At 32.1% G+C, this 18,905-nt stretch overlaps 1 protein-coding gene across 1 annotated transcript; it reads right to left on the reverse strand.

Annotated features, from left to right (window-relative positions):
- Positions 1-380: 380 nt before the first annotated feature.
- Positions 381-10,148, reverse strand: LOC143617614 (structural maintenance of chromosomes protein 4-like). Its single transcript, XM_077090120.1, has 28 exons — positions 10,019-10,148; positions 9,861-9,950; positions 9,685-9,786; positions 9,432-9,608; positions 9,217-9,347; positions 8,479-8,557; positions 8,226-8,383; positions 8,070-8,145; positions 7,858-7,986; positions 7,634-7,778; positions 7,435-7,565; positions 6,686-6,838; positions 6,421-6,610; positions 6,209-6,342; positions 5,287-5,445; positions 4,438-4,743; positions 4,187-4,363; positions 3,688-3,771; positions 3,382-3,591; positions 3,203-3,292; positions 2,394-2,515; positions 2,151-2,306; positions 1,950-2,057; positions 1,804-1,864; positions 1,116-1,250; positions 954-1,041; positions 782-854; positions 381-710 (listed from the first exon to the last, which is right to left on the reverse strand). The coding sequence occupies exons 1-28, from the start codon at positions 10,121-10,123 to the stop codon at positions 590-592; spliced, it is 3,690 nt and encodes a 1,229-aa protein (XP_076946235.1). The 5' UTR covers positions 10,124-10,148; the 3' UTR covers positions 381-589.
- Between the last annotated feature and the right edge of the window lie 8,757 nt (positions 10,149-18,905).

The raw sequence follows: 18,905 nt of genomic DNA on the forward strand, positions 1-18,905 counted from the left end.
AAAAAATGACTGAATGTATGGCGGTTAATAAGTTACTCTACAAAAAATGAAGATTGGTAAATTTATTTAAAAGGTTTTGAATATTCCGGTTCTTCGGTTCCAAGTCTAGAACCGCCGGTTTTACCTAGAACCAAACCGGGAACCGTTTAATGCAAATTCTGAGAACCGAGAACCGAACCGATACACACAATAGCGGTTTTGAGCTACCGGTTTGATTCCGGTTCCTCGGTTCTGACGGTTCCGAACCGTTTTTTGCTCACCCTAGTGTTGTTTACACGATTTTTAAGTGTGTATGTTAGGGTTGATATTCTTACACAAATAAATACATGTTTCATGTTCATGTTGAACTAATCAACCCAGCACAGCACTACTGACACGTTGAAGGGCAAGTGGTCAGCATTAATGCGGATGTTTAGAGTGTTTGTTTCCGTTTATGCACTAGGATCAAGCCAAACATCTTCATAATAAAGTAGCAAAAACAAGGTCATCTGACTACAAAGAAATGCAATCACGCAAATTGCATTGTCTAGTCATGTATTTCCACCTAAGAACATGAAAACAGAACATGCAGGTTCACAAATGCTTGAGTTTAAGCAGCCTTTTCACAAACCACGAAACTTCCTGGATTAATAGTGATGCTCTTGGTGCAGTTATCAGTTTTATAAATCCCTACGAGTCGATCCGCCAACTCAAACATATTGTTTCTTAAACTGCACACAGTAAACCATAGTTAATACAACATAGACAATATTAACCAAATGCCCTATTATAGATCACAGACCTTATAATGATGAACTGTGCATCCTTTGTTCGGTCTTTAACATAATGACCGACGATTGAAACGTTCTTAAAATCTATCAACCAACATTAGAGTGCGTTAGATACACTTTGATGATTATTGATTATAAATATTAACAATAATAAAGAGTTACCTATGATATAAAAAAACATACCTAAAGCAGCATCGATTTCATCCATGACATAAAGGGGTGTCGGTTTGTAATGGTGAAGTGCGAAAACAAGTGCTAGTGAGCTCAGAGTCTGATAAATTTAAAATAATGATTATATATTGGAAAATAAGATTTGAAATTATAAATCGAGCGAATAGTAAGTACCTTTTCGCCTCCTGATAAATTTGCAATATTTTTCCAACTCTTTTTAGGAGGTCTGACACTAAATACAACACCTTCAGAAAAAGGATCTAAAGAATCCACCAATTCAAGCTCTGCGTCGCCTCCAAGAGTAATCATCTGTTATAATTAAAAATAGTTCAAAGTAAACTATAATAGACGGCTGAAGTGTGTATATGTCTGTATATGTGTATTATGGTTGTGAGTGAGCCGGTCCCCAAGTCAGGGTTCGCTCATCTTGTGGCTCGCTCGGTTGGCTCGTTAAATTTAAACCCCAGATTTTAATATACATAATAATAAAAACAACCAATATTTGTAAAAAAATAATAACATATCAAAATTATGAAAAAACGAAAATAATACATATAGTATTTTGAATTGCTTCAAAAACAAAAATAATACACAAAAACAAAAATAATACACACAATATTATAAATTCTCTAGTTTATAAATATGTTAAAATGACATGTCTTTTACATATCAATGTTCAAAAAATATATAAAACTAACAAGCCGGCTCAAGCATTAGCTCTACTTTTCAGCTTGTTAAAATAAACATGCCGAGCCAAGCTGGCCCGTTTGAGCCCTAGCCCGAGCTGGCTCGGCTAGTTTACAGCCATAGATATGGTATTAAACCCTGCCATAAATTGTGTGTGCGCGCGTCTATAACAAACCTGGTACATTTCCTTCAACTTCAAGGATATGGTATTAAACCCTGCCATAAATTCATCCAGCCTGAAAATGAAATCAAATGAGTACAAAAATATATGTTTATATAACAAATAGTTTCAGAACACACATCAAAAGCACCAAAACTTACCTTTTCTTTCTCCACTCATCATATTGTTTTTTTGTCTCATCGCGTTCATTGGTTACCAAATTAAGCTCCTCAACACGCTCATTATAGACACTTACTTTTTTCCGGTAACTGTGAATGGAAGCAGTTAAATATCCGTTAACCGTTTAAAACAATATGAAATAAAGAAACCGATTATTTTGTAATATGAACGTGATTTCTTACTCAGAGATCGAATCAAGATTAGGGTTCATCTCTTTCATTTGTGCCTCAAGTAAAGCAACCATTTCTAACGACCGTTTAAGATCCGACCCGTTAGAAAACGATTCATCTGCAAGTGTGGCTTGAAGTTTTTCTGGGTCCACTAAATCTTTCTTGATTCTGCAAGAAAAAAATAGGAAAAAAGTTAAATGACAACTGGATTTTTTATTATATGTTTCAAGAAACAGTAGATATCTGAAAACTTACTGTTCCATATGTTTAGAAAGATTGTTATTTAACTCCTCAAGCTTCTTCTTGTATCCTTTTTCTTTCATTTCCAGTTCTTTTAACATTTTCTTCATGCCTTGTAACTTATAATCAACATCAACCTGTTACATAACGTTTATGAAACAAGTCAATTCAGTTTGTTTATTTTGTCAACGGGTCAAAGAGATCAAAAGCCGCGCAATGTGAATACTTTAAAAAAGTGAACTATCGTTAAATCAATATAAATTTTAGAATTAATTACGCATTGGTTCATGTGGTTTATCCATATTACAAATTTGATACATTTTTTCAGAAAGTACATGTGATTTTCATAAAGTCACACATTTAGCCCCTGCTTATGTATGAGATTTTCATTTTTCTGATATTTTTTTAAAATGACCAAAATACCCCTTTACTATTAAACATATATATACGCACACGTAATTTAGTTATGTTTTTTTTTTCTATTTGTGATAATAATTTTAGTAATTTCACACCTATTAAACAAAAAAGATAACTCCGTCTGTTACTATTTTTGAAATCCACTGAACCAGAGGTGTAACTTACAAAAGAAAATGTATTAAATCAGTAATATGAGTAGACCAGAGGGACCAACCAAGTAACTAATTCTAACTTTTTGAATCATACTTAACACCTAATTATTTCCAAAATACAGAAAACACGACCAAAAGTATTTCTGGTCAAACCAAACCAAACCAAACCAACCCATCTAGCCCGCCCATTTTACCAACTCTTGTAATATATAAATAAATAAAAAACAATAAGTTAACAATTGTAAGTTTAAAAACCTCAGACATCCGCAACTCGTCTACACTCTTCTTCAACGTTTCATAGTCGGATTTTGCGCTTCCAAGAACGCCCTTGTGTTGACTTATCAGCTAAACAAAAGCAAAACAAAACTTGTTTTAAAACAAATTCAACTAAACTGTAACTTTCATATTTATAATAATAAAAAGTAAATACTAACCTCTTCTGTCTTCTTATAATCATCTTGAACCTTGAATGCTTTCTGCTCAATCTCTTTAAAGGTTTCAAGCAAATTTTCCTTTTGAGCAGTTAATTTCCCTTTCTCCTTCTTTGATTCTTCAATCCCATTTGTTAGTTTTTTCAGCATTTTCTGACCCGTTTCTATTTGAACTTTGAGTCGGTTGATCTCTGTGCTGGTTTTATCAATGTCCTAACGGAAGCAAAAACATCAGCATACTCACTTGTTCTATTAATAGTTTTATCAATCCAACCCGTTTTAACCGGTTATAAAATCTACTGCACTTACATTTTGAATATTGGAAACCTTTAACTTCTGGTTTTTTAACCTTTCACCGCCTGCATTCTCAATTTTGGTTTGAAGCTCCAATACCTAAACAGTATTTGAGCTCTAAGTTAATGAACTGCTTAAACATGCAATTAACATAAATATATAAATATATATATATACACACACACTAAAATCCTAAAAAGTCCACCATAAAAGTGAGCATTTTTTAAATTTGACTTGAGCATAGTATTGCTATATAAAAAACTTACAAAAATTAAAACAGCAAGTCAAGATTTTTACAACGGTGAGTTGAGATCTTCTCAAGTTATTACTTTTTAATAATAAAAAAATGGACCCTTTTACCCCTCCTTGGTACATGTGGCACCTCCTGGCTCCTGGTTGCTTCTCACAGTTCTTAGGATTTTCCCTCTTTATAGAATTATATATATAGAGAGAGTTATAGACACACGCCCACACATACATATATATACATATATGAATATAATGCAATACCAACCTTCTCTTTAAGTTGCTTTGAACCATCTGTCAACCGTTTGATCTCTTTTTCTTCTTTAGATATAATTTTCTTAAGTTCCTCAATACGATTAACCTCCGCCTTACTCGGCTTTGCAGCATCTTTTAGAGAGTCAAGTTGCTTTGCAAGATCTTTTTGTTGAGAATTCAAACTTTCAATCTGTCACATTGAAAAATGAATCAAAATTCCTAGTAAACTCAAACTTGCATAACATATTTAAATGAAACCGTTACCTCTTGTTGACTTTTGGCTATTTCCATGTCAAGACCCGTGTTTTCTTTCTCCAAATCCTTGTAATGCTTAACCATTTCAGAAATCTGTTGTCGTACGTTTTTTAACCTTTCTGATACTTGAATGAGTTCAGTTTCAAGTTCTTCAATGGCTTCACCGGAAACACTAGCGGCTCTGATAGATGTCCCCATCTTACCGCCACGTGGCTTTCCACCACCACTCATTGTCCCGGATTTCTCAATAAGAACACCATCAAGTGTAACAACACGCCTGAATTCTTTATCTGGCCCGTACGCAATGCGGGTTGCCTAGATAAGATATAGAAAAAATATATATATCAAAAAAATGATTTTTTACATGGCACCTGTTATACACTCTTTGATACTGCTAGGCTACAAGTAGGCCTGTAAATGAAATCGATCGCCCAATAAACCGCTTGACAAAAAGTTCGTTTATTCCTTTACTTAATAAACAAACGAGCATGAACACGTCTTGTTCATTCATTAATGCTCGTCAGTTTACGTTTACTTACTTTTGTTTGTTTATCTGTCCATTTTTACTGTTATGGGTCCATTACAATTTAGTCTACTTTTATGAATTGTTTAGGTCCAACAGATTGATACTTACTATTACATTAAAAAGGTAGTTGCTCAGTTACGTTCATTTATATTCGTTCATATATGTTCAGTTATCTTCAGTTGTTTATGTTCGTGAACAGTTCATTTATATTATTTACAAACGAACATAAACGAACAAGAACACGTCCATTTTCATAATGAACAAACACGACCAACCAAACAATGTTCGTTTAACTGTTCATATTCAATCGTTTGTTTGGTAAGCTAAAATACCTGATCTTTATCCTTCGCAACAACCGTGTTACCCATTGCTGCAAAGAAAGCAAGTTTCATTCTTTCATCTTGAACCTTTATTAGATCAAAGAGACGCGGGACTCCTTCCGGAGGGCTAACGCGTTCCTTCATTCTAGACATTTGATTCATTTGTTTTTCCTGCAGAAACATAATAGAAAATTACAAACTATTATTACAGTTGTTTATAGGGGTCAAAACGAGCCAAACCAAACGTGAGTTATCAGCTACTTGAGATCAGCTGGCTAAGAGCTCAAATCGAGCCGAACTTAAACACGCTCGAACCTGAAAATAAGCCTGTTTAATAAACGAGCCCGAGCTTCACTTATCGAGCTCAAGCTGGCTCGCAAGCCTAAAGGAGCCCCTATTAGTTAATAGTTATTTAACTTTTGTTTAATATGAGTATATATGTATATGTAAAATTATGATGAAAATAACTATAATATATATATATATATATATATGAGTAAATTACACTTTCGTCCTTTAGGTCTAGAGCGAATTTCAGGATTTGTCCTTAAACTCATGAAATAACATGAATTTGTCCTTTACGTTCAAATTTGTTTACATGTTTCGTCTTTTCCACCCAACGGTCGTTAAATTTGTCCGCTAGGTCAAATCATGTGTGTACTTAACATGAGGGTATCTTGGTCATTTTCAAAAAATATATGTATGCACTCACATATACATGTATATATAAGTGTGTGTGTGTGTGTGCGCGCACATACATAAAGAAGACATAAAATAACTGAGAATTAATAAACAAGCCGAGCCTGAGTCGAGCTCAATCTTCAAAACTACTCATGACCCGAGCTTGAACTCAAGCTCCCGAATGTTAAACGAGCCGGCTTGTTTACACCCCCCAACTTGGTTACAAAGTAACATACAATATGAAGCATCTTACCAATATCATGAATGTAGCAACACCAAGATTATTGTTGCGAAGCATGTCCACACATGCTTGTGCTGCTGCGCTTGTTTCAACTACTATATAATCAAGCCCGGGAACCGCTGTTGAAATTGCCACGTCATACTTCCCTAAAATCATAACTCAAGTCAAGTTTGAAACTTTTAAGCACATGAATAAAAAAAACATATTTTTGGAGTGAAATTTACCGTCAATAGCTCCCAAATCACCCATCCTTCCATAGATTCCTTCTATTGAGTTTGAAGTTTTTGCTTGCAGTACTGCTTTCAAAACCGACCCCTGATTCCTTTCGGTTTCCATAACAGATTTAAGATCCGTAAGTTTTTGTCTTGCAGCTTGCTCACGAGTTATTAACGCCTCTTGTTCTTTTAAGCATTCCTACAAATTAAAGAGATTTTTAGTAATCAACTAATTAGCAAGGAAATAAAGACTATGGATGCTAAAGTTGTATACTTGTTCTATTTTATGAGCTTTTGATGATTCGGTCTCGTTTTTCTTTAATCTGTTCTTCATTTCCTCTATTCTTGAAGTATTTGTTACAATTCTCTTCTGTATCTCATCCAATTGTTTCTGGCCATTTACATACGCAGCACGGCCTGCTTCATGCTGTAACACACAAGTATTGAAGCCAATCATCAATAATATTCAAACATAGAGAAAAATACACGTGTGAGTGTGTGTCTGTGTGTCCATGACGCCATGAGGGTTCTAGATAGAACACAGTTTTTTTGTGCGGAAGAACACAATAAATCATTCATTTTTCCAAACTTAAAGAATTTTAAGACATAACACTATGGTTGAAATGCATTTATTCAACTTTTTTATTTTTCTAAATAATTTTAAACAAAATCCGTTTAATTTCTACACATGGTGAACATATAAAAATGAAAAATAAACAAAACATATCAACAAATTAGTTTAATGATTTTTGTATGTACATAGCATAGACATTTGTACTAAGAAGAAACAATTTTAAAAAAGATGTGCCATTAATAAGGAGGAAAAAAACTATTTGTGTTTGTTCTTTTTGTTCTTGCAATAATGTAGTATCTTGTAATAAACCTATCCCTATACGCGCACACACACACATATGTGTGTGTGTGTATATATATTGATTATTTTGAACAAAGTGTGTTCATATTTAAGTAAAATTCACATATTTTACTTTTCTAAACAGAGTGTGTTTTTAAAATGTCTCTCACCTTCTCAGAAAGAAGTTGTTTTTCGGCTGATGCAACTTCAAGCTTTCCTTGGTGCTCAATCAGTTGCTCTTCCCAAGGTTTAAGTTCAGCACGAACTTTAGCAACCTCAGTACGAAATGCCTCAGTTTCAACTGTTAAAGATAATAAAAACAATTAACAATCATTCAAATTCAAAATCCAGTTTGTATTATATATATACCTTTAGAGCTCTCTTTAATTTCCTCCAATATTTTATCCTCGTCCAATAATATTTTTTGCAGTTTAGGAATATCTTCCTCCAATTTAGGGATCGCGTCAGCCGACTCTTCAGACTGCTTTGAAATGTCAATAATCTTTGCTGAATCCTAAAACAAAAATAAACAAATAGAAGATTAATGCTAAATTAGTTAATCCTAATCTTATTATATAGGAATACGATCCTACTTTTTCAACTTTCTCTTCCATTTTCTTAATCTTTTGTTTCACATGTTTCAAATCTTCTCTGTGTTTGACATCTTGTCGTTCAAATTCTTTAAATTCATCCTTGCATCGTTTAAGCATCGTGTCCAGTTCCTTAAACAACACAACAAAAACGGTTAAAGTATAATATGTGGAAAAAAACAACGTTCAGAGTAATCACATGTGTTAAACTAAACCTCTTGTCTTTTCATGTACTTGTTATGCAGTGTTTCAAGCTCCTTCAATGCCTTCTTGTTATCCTTAATCTTTTCCCTAAACAAAGACAAATGCATTTTTGGTATTTCATAATTTATATTAAAACCTTCATTTAACAATTTTATAATAATAATCACCTTTCAGATGCCAAGTTTTCTTCCAAACCAGACGCGTTCTTTTGAATCTCTTCTAACTTTACGGAATTTTCCTCAGAAGCAAATTTAACAGCTTTTTCTTGCCATTTTAATAATGATAATTCTTTCAACATGTAATCTTCTGCTTCATTCTTAACAGTCTGATAATATCAAATTATCAATCAAGTTAGACAATTTATGATAACAATAGTGAAAAGTAACTATACAATATAACAGACATGTTATAAGATATAACCTCTAAGCTTTCTCTTTCTTTATCGGCTAACTTAACCATCTGCACCACCCCAGACCTCTTTTCGTTCAGAGCTTCAAGCCTAACACAGCAAATAACACATTCCCGTTAGATACAACTCGACACTCAATAGTTTAACTCAACACTCGACAGTATACCTTTTAGATACAAATCTACATTTAGTTTAGAAGGTGTGGGGTGTTTTGAGGAATTTAGGTCCCAAAAGTAGGGTTGTGAACGAGTCAAGCCAGGTTTGAGCTCGGCTCGTTTACAAACCGATATAGGCAATCCAGCTCATTTATCTTAACGAGCTGAAACGTTGAGCTTGAACTCAGCTTGAAAAAAGCACAAGCCGGCTCGTTTATTTTATTCTCTAAGTTCAGTTTTACACTTGTATATATTGATCTATGATATACAATTTTAGCATAGACATTGCATAATTAGTAAACTTTTATAATTCATATATATTACAAATTTGTGTTATAAAATATTAATATTTGTTTTAATGGGCTATAACAAAATAAGCAAGCAGGCGAGTGAGCAATGAACCAGCTAAAGAAACCTAATGAGTGAGCCAACAAGCACTCAGGCTCAGCTCGTTTACAAACGAACTGACTCTGAGTGAGCCCCAAGCCTTTTGAGCGATTTTACAAATGAGTCTCCTACAAACCCTAACTTTGACCCACCACATGCCTACAGATACTAGGCAGAAATGTAACAAACTCATGAATAATAACTTACTGCTTATGGGATTCCTCAATTTTCTCCAAGTATTTATTGGTTCCAATGATATCCTCCAAATATTCAAGAAAGCCTTCATCATGAGGACCCTGAGCTTTCGGCTTCATAAGTGAAATTTGCTCAACTTCACCCTGCATACGTTCAACAAAGCACAATTCATGTATTCAACACTTGTAAGTTAAAACATATTAATGTTCTAGCACCAACTCCCGAACCTGAAGAATCAAGAAGCGATTATTATCCAAGTCAACTCCTTTCCCCTTTAGCTTATTAGTAACCTCGGTAAATTTGCTATCACGCCCGTTAATATAGTATTTTGAAGAGTTATCACGAAAGGCTTCACGGGCTATCACAAAATCACTTCCTGGAACAACTTCATATTCTCCATTATCCTATAACCAACCGAAGGAAACCATTAAGTAGCAAACTCACACCCAACTTTAAAAAAAAAAAAAAAGATTGACATACCAGATCAATAATCTCCTGAAAGTGAACGGATACACGGGCGCTGTTAAGATTCTGGTGATTAGTCGAATTGTGAATAAGCTCCGACACCTTATTAAGGCGCATCTGCAGAATATGGTGAAAGTGTTAGAATATATACCCACCTTGGATTATATTATATTATATTTCACAAGGCTAACCTGTTTTGCTCGCTTTCCGAATACGAACAACATGGCGTCAATTACGTTACTTTTTCCACTGCCGTTAGGTCCAACAACAGCCGAAAAGCTCTGTAGACGTTTGAAATTCAAGTTATAACAACAAACCCTAGAGAAAAGTAAAGTAGTGTTGAAGTAACCTTGTGAAATGGGCCGACGCGTTGTTCGCCAGCGTATGATTTGAAGTTGTTCATCACCATTTCTTTGATGAAGAGTCTTGGGGGATCGCCGCTCTTATTATCCATCGCTTGCTTGCTTGTGTTTTGCCCAAACTCCACCATTTCCTTTCCTTGATTATTATTATTATTCACTTCCAAGTGGGACGACAGATTTGAATTTCCCAAAAATTTTAGCGGGATTTCAAAACCGGTGGGGTTCAATTTCAAAATTGCTTCATGCCCACTTTTTTATAAAGACTCAGTTAGGTAAAGGTTGACCTAATGCCAAAAAGTCCACCGCTCAACCATAGTGTACGAAGCCCTTAATTATGACTACACGGGTGCCCGCGCGATGCGACGGAGAAAAAAATCATAGTAATCATGTTCGTTTGAAACTTTGAAAACGTTTGAACCAATCATCACTTTTGGTCAATCGATTTCCGAATGTTCAAACCATAGCAAACAGTTTGGTTTGTGGTTTATACAGAAATTTGGCCATATAAAACTGGACTGGACGGTAAACTTATTATTAAGGCTCAATGCATGAAACCAAAACCATTAATAACGATTTAGTTTAAAGTTTCTACGGTTCAATTTCGGTTCTCAATAACAAATAATCGAACCACCGGCATAACTTAGAAAACCGCTAAAACCGAATTGTGAACGCCCATACGTAATATGTTAATTTTTTTATTTGAAAAATTATGGCAATACCATACCCAAATTAAAGACAATAAAATGCTCATTTTTATGACGTAATTTTTTATAAAAAATATTAACGTATGAAAAAGTTATGGCCGTTGTAAAATCGTTGGTGGGAATATATTTACAATTAAAATTAAAATGAATGTATAGGTAAAGATAAATGTCCACGGCAGTAACTATTTCTTATATTTATAAAAGTTGATTATAGTAGAGGGGGCAATGTTGTAACTATTTCAAGACATAATTTGTAGTGGACAAGTTTGTCCCTCTCTTACATGCTATATAAGGTGTACTTTAAGCTTTAAAAGTTGTAATTTACTTAAAAATGGGTGTCTTATTTTGCCCTTGTTTGGTGTATTATATATAGTATAGATAAAACTTGAATTTGAAACGAGTGTGTTAAAACTAATTTATTATGTTTCATAGGGGATTTCAATTTTTGTAATAAATGAGTGTGTTAATTAGGCTACTAAACGAACCAAACAAACATGAATGAGGGCATGTTGATGTTCATTTATTTATTGTTAACCAAACACAAACGTATCATCAAACACGTTGTTTTGTACATATTCATTTATGTTCGCTCGTTTAAAACTTAAACAAATAGCTCACAAACGTAAACGAACGTAAGTAAACACAAATGAACATAAGTTAGCATAAATAAACACAAACGAACAAGTCTAGTGGATCATTATTTATTCAAAAATACATCTAAATTAGTTATTAAACTTTACATGATTTATTCAAAGCATCCATCATGATGGTTTAAGTTTAAATGAGCGTGTAGCATGTTTATATTTCCACTCTACCAAATGAGCCATATCGCCCTAACACCCAAGCCAAATGTAGCATGCATGAATGAGTCAGACACTTGGGGTTTTTCGTTATAATAGGCGAAGCAAACAGTGGTGGACATAGCTAAGGGGCAGGGGTAACCTGAGTAACTCCTCAACTTTCATTATGTGGTGCAATTTTTTTTTGTTTTTGTCATTTTATATATCGGGTTACCTCTACAAGAAAATTAAGTTACCCTCAGATATGTTTAGAAGCCCAACACCTCATCTCAAATTTTTTAGAAACCCAGATTAAGTTAAAGCCCACACAATTTAAAATAGAATAAAATTTCAAAAACATAAAATATGTTATATAAAATTAAAAACATCGGCATTCCAGCATCATCCTTCAGCCTTCAGTGCATAAGTTGATGGGCCACACAAATGCTCTCTCAAAACATCTTTAAAAAAAAGTCAAAGACCTATCAAAAGCGATAAAGTTGATAAATAGATCAAAATGAGCATTGAATAATTTAAGACAAAACAAGTTTGCTTTGATGTTAGAAAAAGTCACTTCCTTTGTGTAAAAAACAATATTAAGATGATAGACATGACATAAACTTATGGTAAGCCTAGAAACCAAAACATTGTCATTACTTTTTTTTCTTTTTTGGACAACAAGTTTTAGTAAAAACAAACAAATTGGAGCCCCTCCTACCAAGAAGCTAGCATGGGTCAGGATACAACCAGAACACAAGATTACAAAGTTAACACCTTTATCTCGCCGAGGATGGCATCGATCTATTTCCAAACACTTCGCTCTATTTTTTATCCACGAAAAACTTAACATCCTTATCTCGCCGATGAGTTTTCGATTTTCATTGGATCGCTCTCAGATATAAGTTTTTTACGAGCTCTCCAAATGCTTCATATCGCCACCACATTATCAACTTCGTCATTTGCCTTTTATGTTCATTACTAATTGACATCATTTTGAAGTTGAGATTTTTAATGCGGTTTTGAATATGCAAATTCAAAAATTTGGAAATCAATTCAATGAGGTAACAATTGTTCTACTAGAAAACATGTCGGGTAATCCTTGTGACTGGTTTTGTAAGTTTGACACATCTAAGATAGTGACATTTTTTAGATGTATCTGAATAATTTTAGTTCAAAAGAGTCTTTTAGGTGATCTTAAGGTTTTCTTTCACCCTGTAAAGAAAGATGAAATATTTGTTAAATTTGATAAAATTTGTGGCCTTGCTTGTCTAATGGTGGAAAATATAAAAAATCTTTCTTTTATTTTGGTTTATCGGATATTGAAGTTAGCGTTGGTTTTACTAGTTGTAACCGCGACCGCTGAAAGATTTTTTTCCAAATTGAAGCTTATCAAGACGAATTTACATAGTTGAATGAATGAAGCTTGTTTGAACAATGTTCTAGTTTGTTCCGTTGAAAGAGAAACATTTGATAAGGTAACTAAAGACGATGTAATGACTTGATTCCAAACTTTCAAATGCCGAAGATGAGAGATCATATATTAGGTAGTGGTTTGAATTAATTTATTATCATCCGTTTTTTATTATTATTTACATGAATCTACGATAATAAAATTTTTTGGCTTAACCCTGAAATCTTGTTCTAGATCCACCATTGAAAGTGAATAAGTCAAATCAATGCAGCTTTCATGCCCAGGCAAGCAAGAACCACTAAAAGATGTTGGTACCTTTCAGAATGACCGATCATGAATTCTATGAAGTTAGTTGTAATAATTCGGGTTTTCCATATTCTGTTTTGTAACGGTTGCCCGACCCACTTATATGTTCGGGCTATTCTATCAATAAAAATACCGCATTTATCGAGTAAACTAATTATCATAATATTATTGCTTAATTATTTATTTAATATATATTTAGAACTTTCAACATGTTGCAAATCTAACCCTTAACTAAGCTTTTACCCAAATATGTTTCCATCTTCAAATTACAGGGACTAAAGTGCAAATTATACATATTAATATTATTATAATCTGTAAGTCCATTTGCCCGAATCCAAACCCAAACCCTAGACCCGTTTATCATAACTGTTTACACGATTTCATGGCTTGGACCTTAATTCTCGTAACCAATATGGAAATTATATTAAAATTCATATTATACGTTCCATCTTCCACCACACTGACGTTCTAATTTGGTTAATCGATCAACAAATGATTCGTTATACTTAATTAACCTAGCCGACACTAAATTTATCTTGTTATACATATAAACGATCATGTTAATTCAATTAAACTTGCAATTATAATCAGCAAACCCTCGTCGTCATAACCCCTCAACCCAGTTAGATTATCATCAACGTCTACATGTCCGTTCGTCACTTGGTTTAGTCGTCGATGTTCGTTCCAATTAACCAGTCATATAACGTGTTAAGAGGTAATTGTTTAATAATTTATGTTCGTTTATAATCAATTAACATAAACCCCAACACTAATTCGTGAAACGATAACTAGTTTAATCAATTATGAATTCTAGGGTTTATGTTGAATTGGGGAATAAATCTGTTAGTTTATATTTAGGGGGTGTTTGGGATTCCTTATTTTAACTCCTTATAACTTATGAGTTATAAGTTATAAGGTGTTTAGGAAAGTTAGGTTTTGTGAGTGTATAAGGTATAAGTTACAACTTTGTAACTTATACCTTATGCCTTAAATAAGGTATAAGGAGGTAAAATAAGGAATCCCAAACACCCCCTTAAATGTTTGATGTTATAACCAGGTTAGCTACTAGCTCAGTTGGCTGGTGCACCCCTGGTTAAGACTCTGGAATGGCTGGAAGCGAGTTCGAACCCCAGCCGTCCCCTTTTGTTTTATTTTTGGTAATTTTGTTAATTAATCACTTTTTAACTAATAATAACCATAATAAATGATAAATAATTTAATTTTTTTATAAAAACCGAAAAGAATACATGTTGTTTTTCCACGTATTTACTAAAACCCTTATATATATGTATATGTATGTGTATAAACGTACATATATATGTATGTGTATATAAATATAATAAAACTTGTTTAAATTTAAATATTTAAATTTATATAAATAATAAATTGGTTATATATATTAAATGATTAAACTAACTTTTATACATATATATAACAAGTACGTATTTTATATATTTAAATGATTAAATTAATCTTTTTATACTTATATATCATAAACATGTATTTTTACATAATATTTTTTTATTTATAATATTAGATATATTAGTTAAAATATATTTAAAGATTCATAGATCTATAAAAATAATAAATCTAAGTAATACACATTTATCAACATAATAATAATTGATCATCAATTTCCCAACTTTATTCAATCCATCAATTATCTATACTTATTATTTCCGCACACATTCTTTATTAGGATTTATCGTCAGAGCTTGATCTACCGTCCTCATTCTTATCATAGTATTATCTCTTTGCTCATCTGATAAAATGAGTATTTCACTCCACTATTTTACTCATTTTCAATTGTTTTGGGGACATATGCGTAATGCGTTACTAGGTATTTTATTATTATTATTAATTAATATTCAATTGCAACTGTAGATCATGTGTGTATATCAATTTATGTATAACGTGTTATATGCTTATATGCTCTATTTGATTCGCATTCGGAGAAGTCCATCATAATCTCAAAATTAGTATGATAATACGAAGGTCGTAGTAGCCAATGCCTATTTCGTAAGGCAACGGTTTTACCGATAACATATTTACTTGCTCATTTGGTTAAATTACTTATCTCACTTGAAACAATTTGCACTTTTCTTTATTATTATATGTTTCACGTAACTTGTGTTTTACTCACTCAACCTCGTGTTGACAAATTATTTGTATTTTTAACGCATATGCAGGTCACCGTATAATTTGATTGATCAGGATAATGGAAGAAACTTAGGGTTTATTATGCTAGAAAGAATATACAAGATTTAATTTTGAATTTTGTTTTATTTGTTTTATTTATGGATTGATGTATTTTGTTTATTTGAATCTTGTTGGGATTTTTGAATCTTGAGAGCTGTGAGCAATCAGCTCACGCCCCGACATTTCCGTCTTAGGTTGGGGTGTGACATTAGTTACACCCACAAAACTTAAAACTTGCGTAAAGCCACTTCAATGTTTGGATTCATTTTTTCTTAACGACAGAGAATCTCACGTGTATACATACCATTTTGGGGCTATTTTCAAGGTCAACTCTTCGACTGTCGTGAGACTGAACCCCGTTGATGCGCGGGAATCGGATGTAATCCGTATACCCTCGCCCCGTGTTGGATTCGAACCCAAGATTAAAGCCCTAATTCGTTCTTTCACCTAGATATCATTCGAACTACTCTAAGTGAGAATCGAACATGCGTCTCTACATTGGGAGAGGATGCCTCTAACCACTAGACCAACATTAGTTACTAGTTTATTTTTTTCAAATGACACCCCTTATTATATATATATATATATATATATATATATATATACACTTATTTGTGTGTATTACAATACATTTGAGGAGGACGAGATCATCTTTTTACATTAATTTTTGAGGAGGACGAGATCGTCTTTTTACATTAACTTTTAAGTGTTTAAGGGGACAAATTGTCTTTTCATGAATTTAACTAACTTAATTATCTTTTGTACACACATGTTAAGTATGTAATTAAATACAAAGAGAAAATTAACTTGATAATAATAATTATAAGGGTATTCTATAAAGACCAACAAAAATAAAAAGTGTGAGAAGTAATAATTAATTGACATGTGTCAAGTGGAGATCAAAGGAACAATGATATAAAAGTAATAGTACATATTTTTTCTCTGCACATGCAAGTCACATGTTAATTTCTCCATCATCTAAAAACACATATAACTTTTTCATATGATATTTTTTAAAAAAAAAATCACCATAAAACAAATGTTTTTTTAATCTTTAATTTGAGTACTATTTTGTCATATAAAAATTAAAACAAAAAATACGTCATTGTGTCTTTTTGCTTACCATTGTGTTTGTTTCGTCATTGTCCTTCAACTCATCATTGTGTTTTTTTAAATACTAATAACACAGTTGTGTAATAATAATATGTAAATATAATGATAAAATAACAACAAATTATCTAATACCTAAGACACAATGATAAATACATATTACACAATAACCAGAAACGTAAAACACAATAATGAATACATATAACACAATGATCTGAAATGTAAGACACAATAGTAAATGCATATAACACAACGACCTGAAACATAAAACACTATGGAAATATTACATATTAGACAATGACTTGAACGTAATACACAATGAACGTAATACTATTTTTCTCAAATTAAGTGAATGACACATGTTAGTCACAAACAAAAGTCCATGAACGTATTACACAATGACTACAACACAGTGATAAATAGAAAGACAAATGTTGAGTACAAAAGCACAATGACGAACAAAAAGACACAATGACGTAATATTTGTTTTATTTTTTATCTTTAATACGAGAACCAGTTGAAAAACACAATGACCAAAATCTATAACACAATGCATAGAAAAACCTAATTAAAAACACAATAACAACTAATAACACAATATAAAAAAACCCAATATTTTTTTATTTTTATATAACAATAGGATATTCATATTAAAGATAAAAAAACACTTGTTATTATTGTGATTTTTTTACTTAAAAAATGTTATATGAAAAAATTGTAACGTTTTGAAATTATGGAGGATTTGACATGTGTATTGCATGTGGAGAGAGAAAGTCATTATAAGTGGGTTATTACCTTCATGCGTTTCTCATCAATTATTATTATTAAATTAAACTCTATCATTTAAATCTAAGATAAGTGGATTAGATTCCTTCTCACTCTTTTCATTTTTGTTGCCCTTTATTTTTTAACTTTATCTATAATTATAAATACTATAAATTAGTTAAACTACAACTCCAATTTGTAGTTATTAGAATTGATATCAATTTAAAAAAAAAAAACAAATTAAGTAAACAATCAATTTTCTGCTAAACTAAATACTCAAAATCGTATCATTTAATAATATGATTTCATATTTACTTTATAAAACTTAATTAGACCTTCATATATACACGATACTTCAATAGTGTCCGTGTTTCGTATCACAGGGGCACCCATATACCGTGTGTGTGAAGAAAAAAAGAAAGAAATAAAGGAAGAAAGAAACATTACACTTTAAACATGTAAAAGTTTTACAAATGTAGAGGAAAAAACCTTTAAATTTCCCTATTAAATTCTTTGATGTGACATAAAAACTGACATTAAACAATATATATGCTTTCAAGTTTAAGACTTTAAGAAAACACACATGCATTTTATCATACTAAGAACTAACAAGATTTTTTTAAAATATAAAGAAAGTTGATAAACCTGAACAATGAAGAAAGGAAGTTTGATTCTGTTGTTTTTAATTGTTTGAGGTTCTTCTTCGTGTATACAATCATTATATCTTTTATATAAGGGGGAAAATACTTGGCCAACATATATATTGGACGACGACTGCATTAATTTTTTGGGAAAATGCTCATCTATCTACTTACTGTCTAATACAACATATATTATTTTAAATGTTTAGTGAACCTGAAATATATTTTAAAAGAAAAGTTAAACACTTGATTGGTTAGCATAATGTCTATTTCACACACACACACTAAATAATATATTTTTCAAATATATTAATCAAAATTTTGTTTTATGCATGACTAGGAATCCATCATGATTAATCCTATTTATTATTTATTTTCAGAAGTTTTAGAAGCACTTGCAAGTTATGTTATCATCATTTTGATCATCAAGTTTTATTGTGTGTTTTATGTGGACGTGGATATTAAATTAGTGATGCTTATATCGTATAGATTGATAAAGAAGTGTTACATTTATGTTACCAAATATATTTCCAAGCTTTCGCAACTTAGTATTTATAAGAAAATACATAATGGAGTCTTCATAAAATTACAAGTTTTATAATTTTTCAAAAAAGTCTCCAAAAGATCTTTACTAAAAACTCTTTTAAGTCTTTTCATTAATGCCTTTTGATTCAAGAGTAATTTAATAAGTCGAATTCTTCAAGCCTTCGATCCATATTTTAGGCGAGTCACAACATTCCCCCTATGTAAACCAAGGACATATTTGTCATGTCTTCTCATCCACGACACGAGTCTTGACCCAACTCTTAGGTTTGTACTCTTTGTACTCGCTTGCAGACATCCTAACTCTCTGTATGGGTTTGATGAGTATGTTTTAGTGATATGTTATGTGTTGTTTAAAAGTTCAGGGCTATATTGTCAACTTCTGTAACATCCCGAAATTTCTAAGAATAATATTT

This window comes from Bidens hawaiensis, unplaced genomic scaffold, assembly GCF_021521415.1.
Source record: "Bidens hawaiensis isolate Kalapana, Puna unplaced genomic scaffold, B.hawaiensis_p1.1 tig00056014_1, whole genome shotgun sequence".
NCBI classification, from domain to species: Eukaryota; Viridiplantae; Streptophyta; class Magnoliopsida; order Asterales; family Asteraceae; genus Bidens; species Bidens hawaiensis.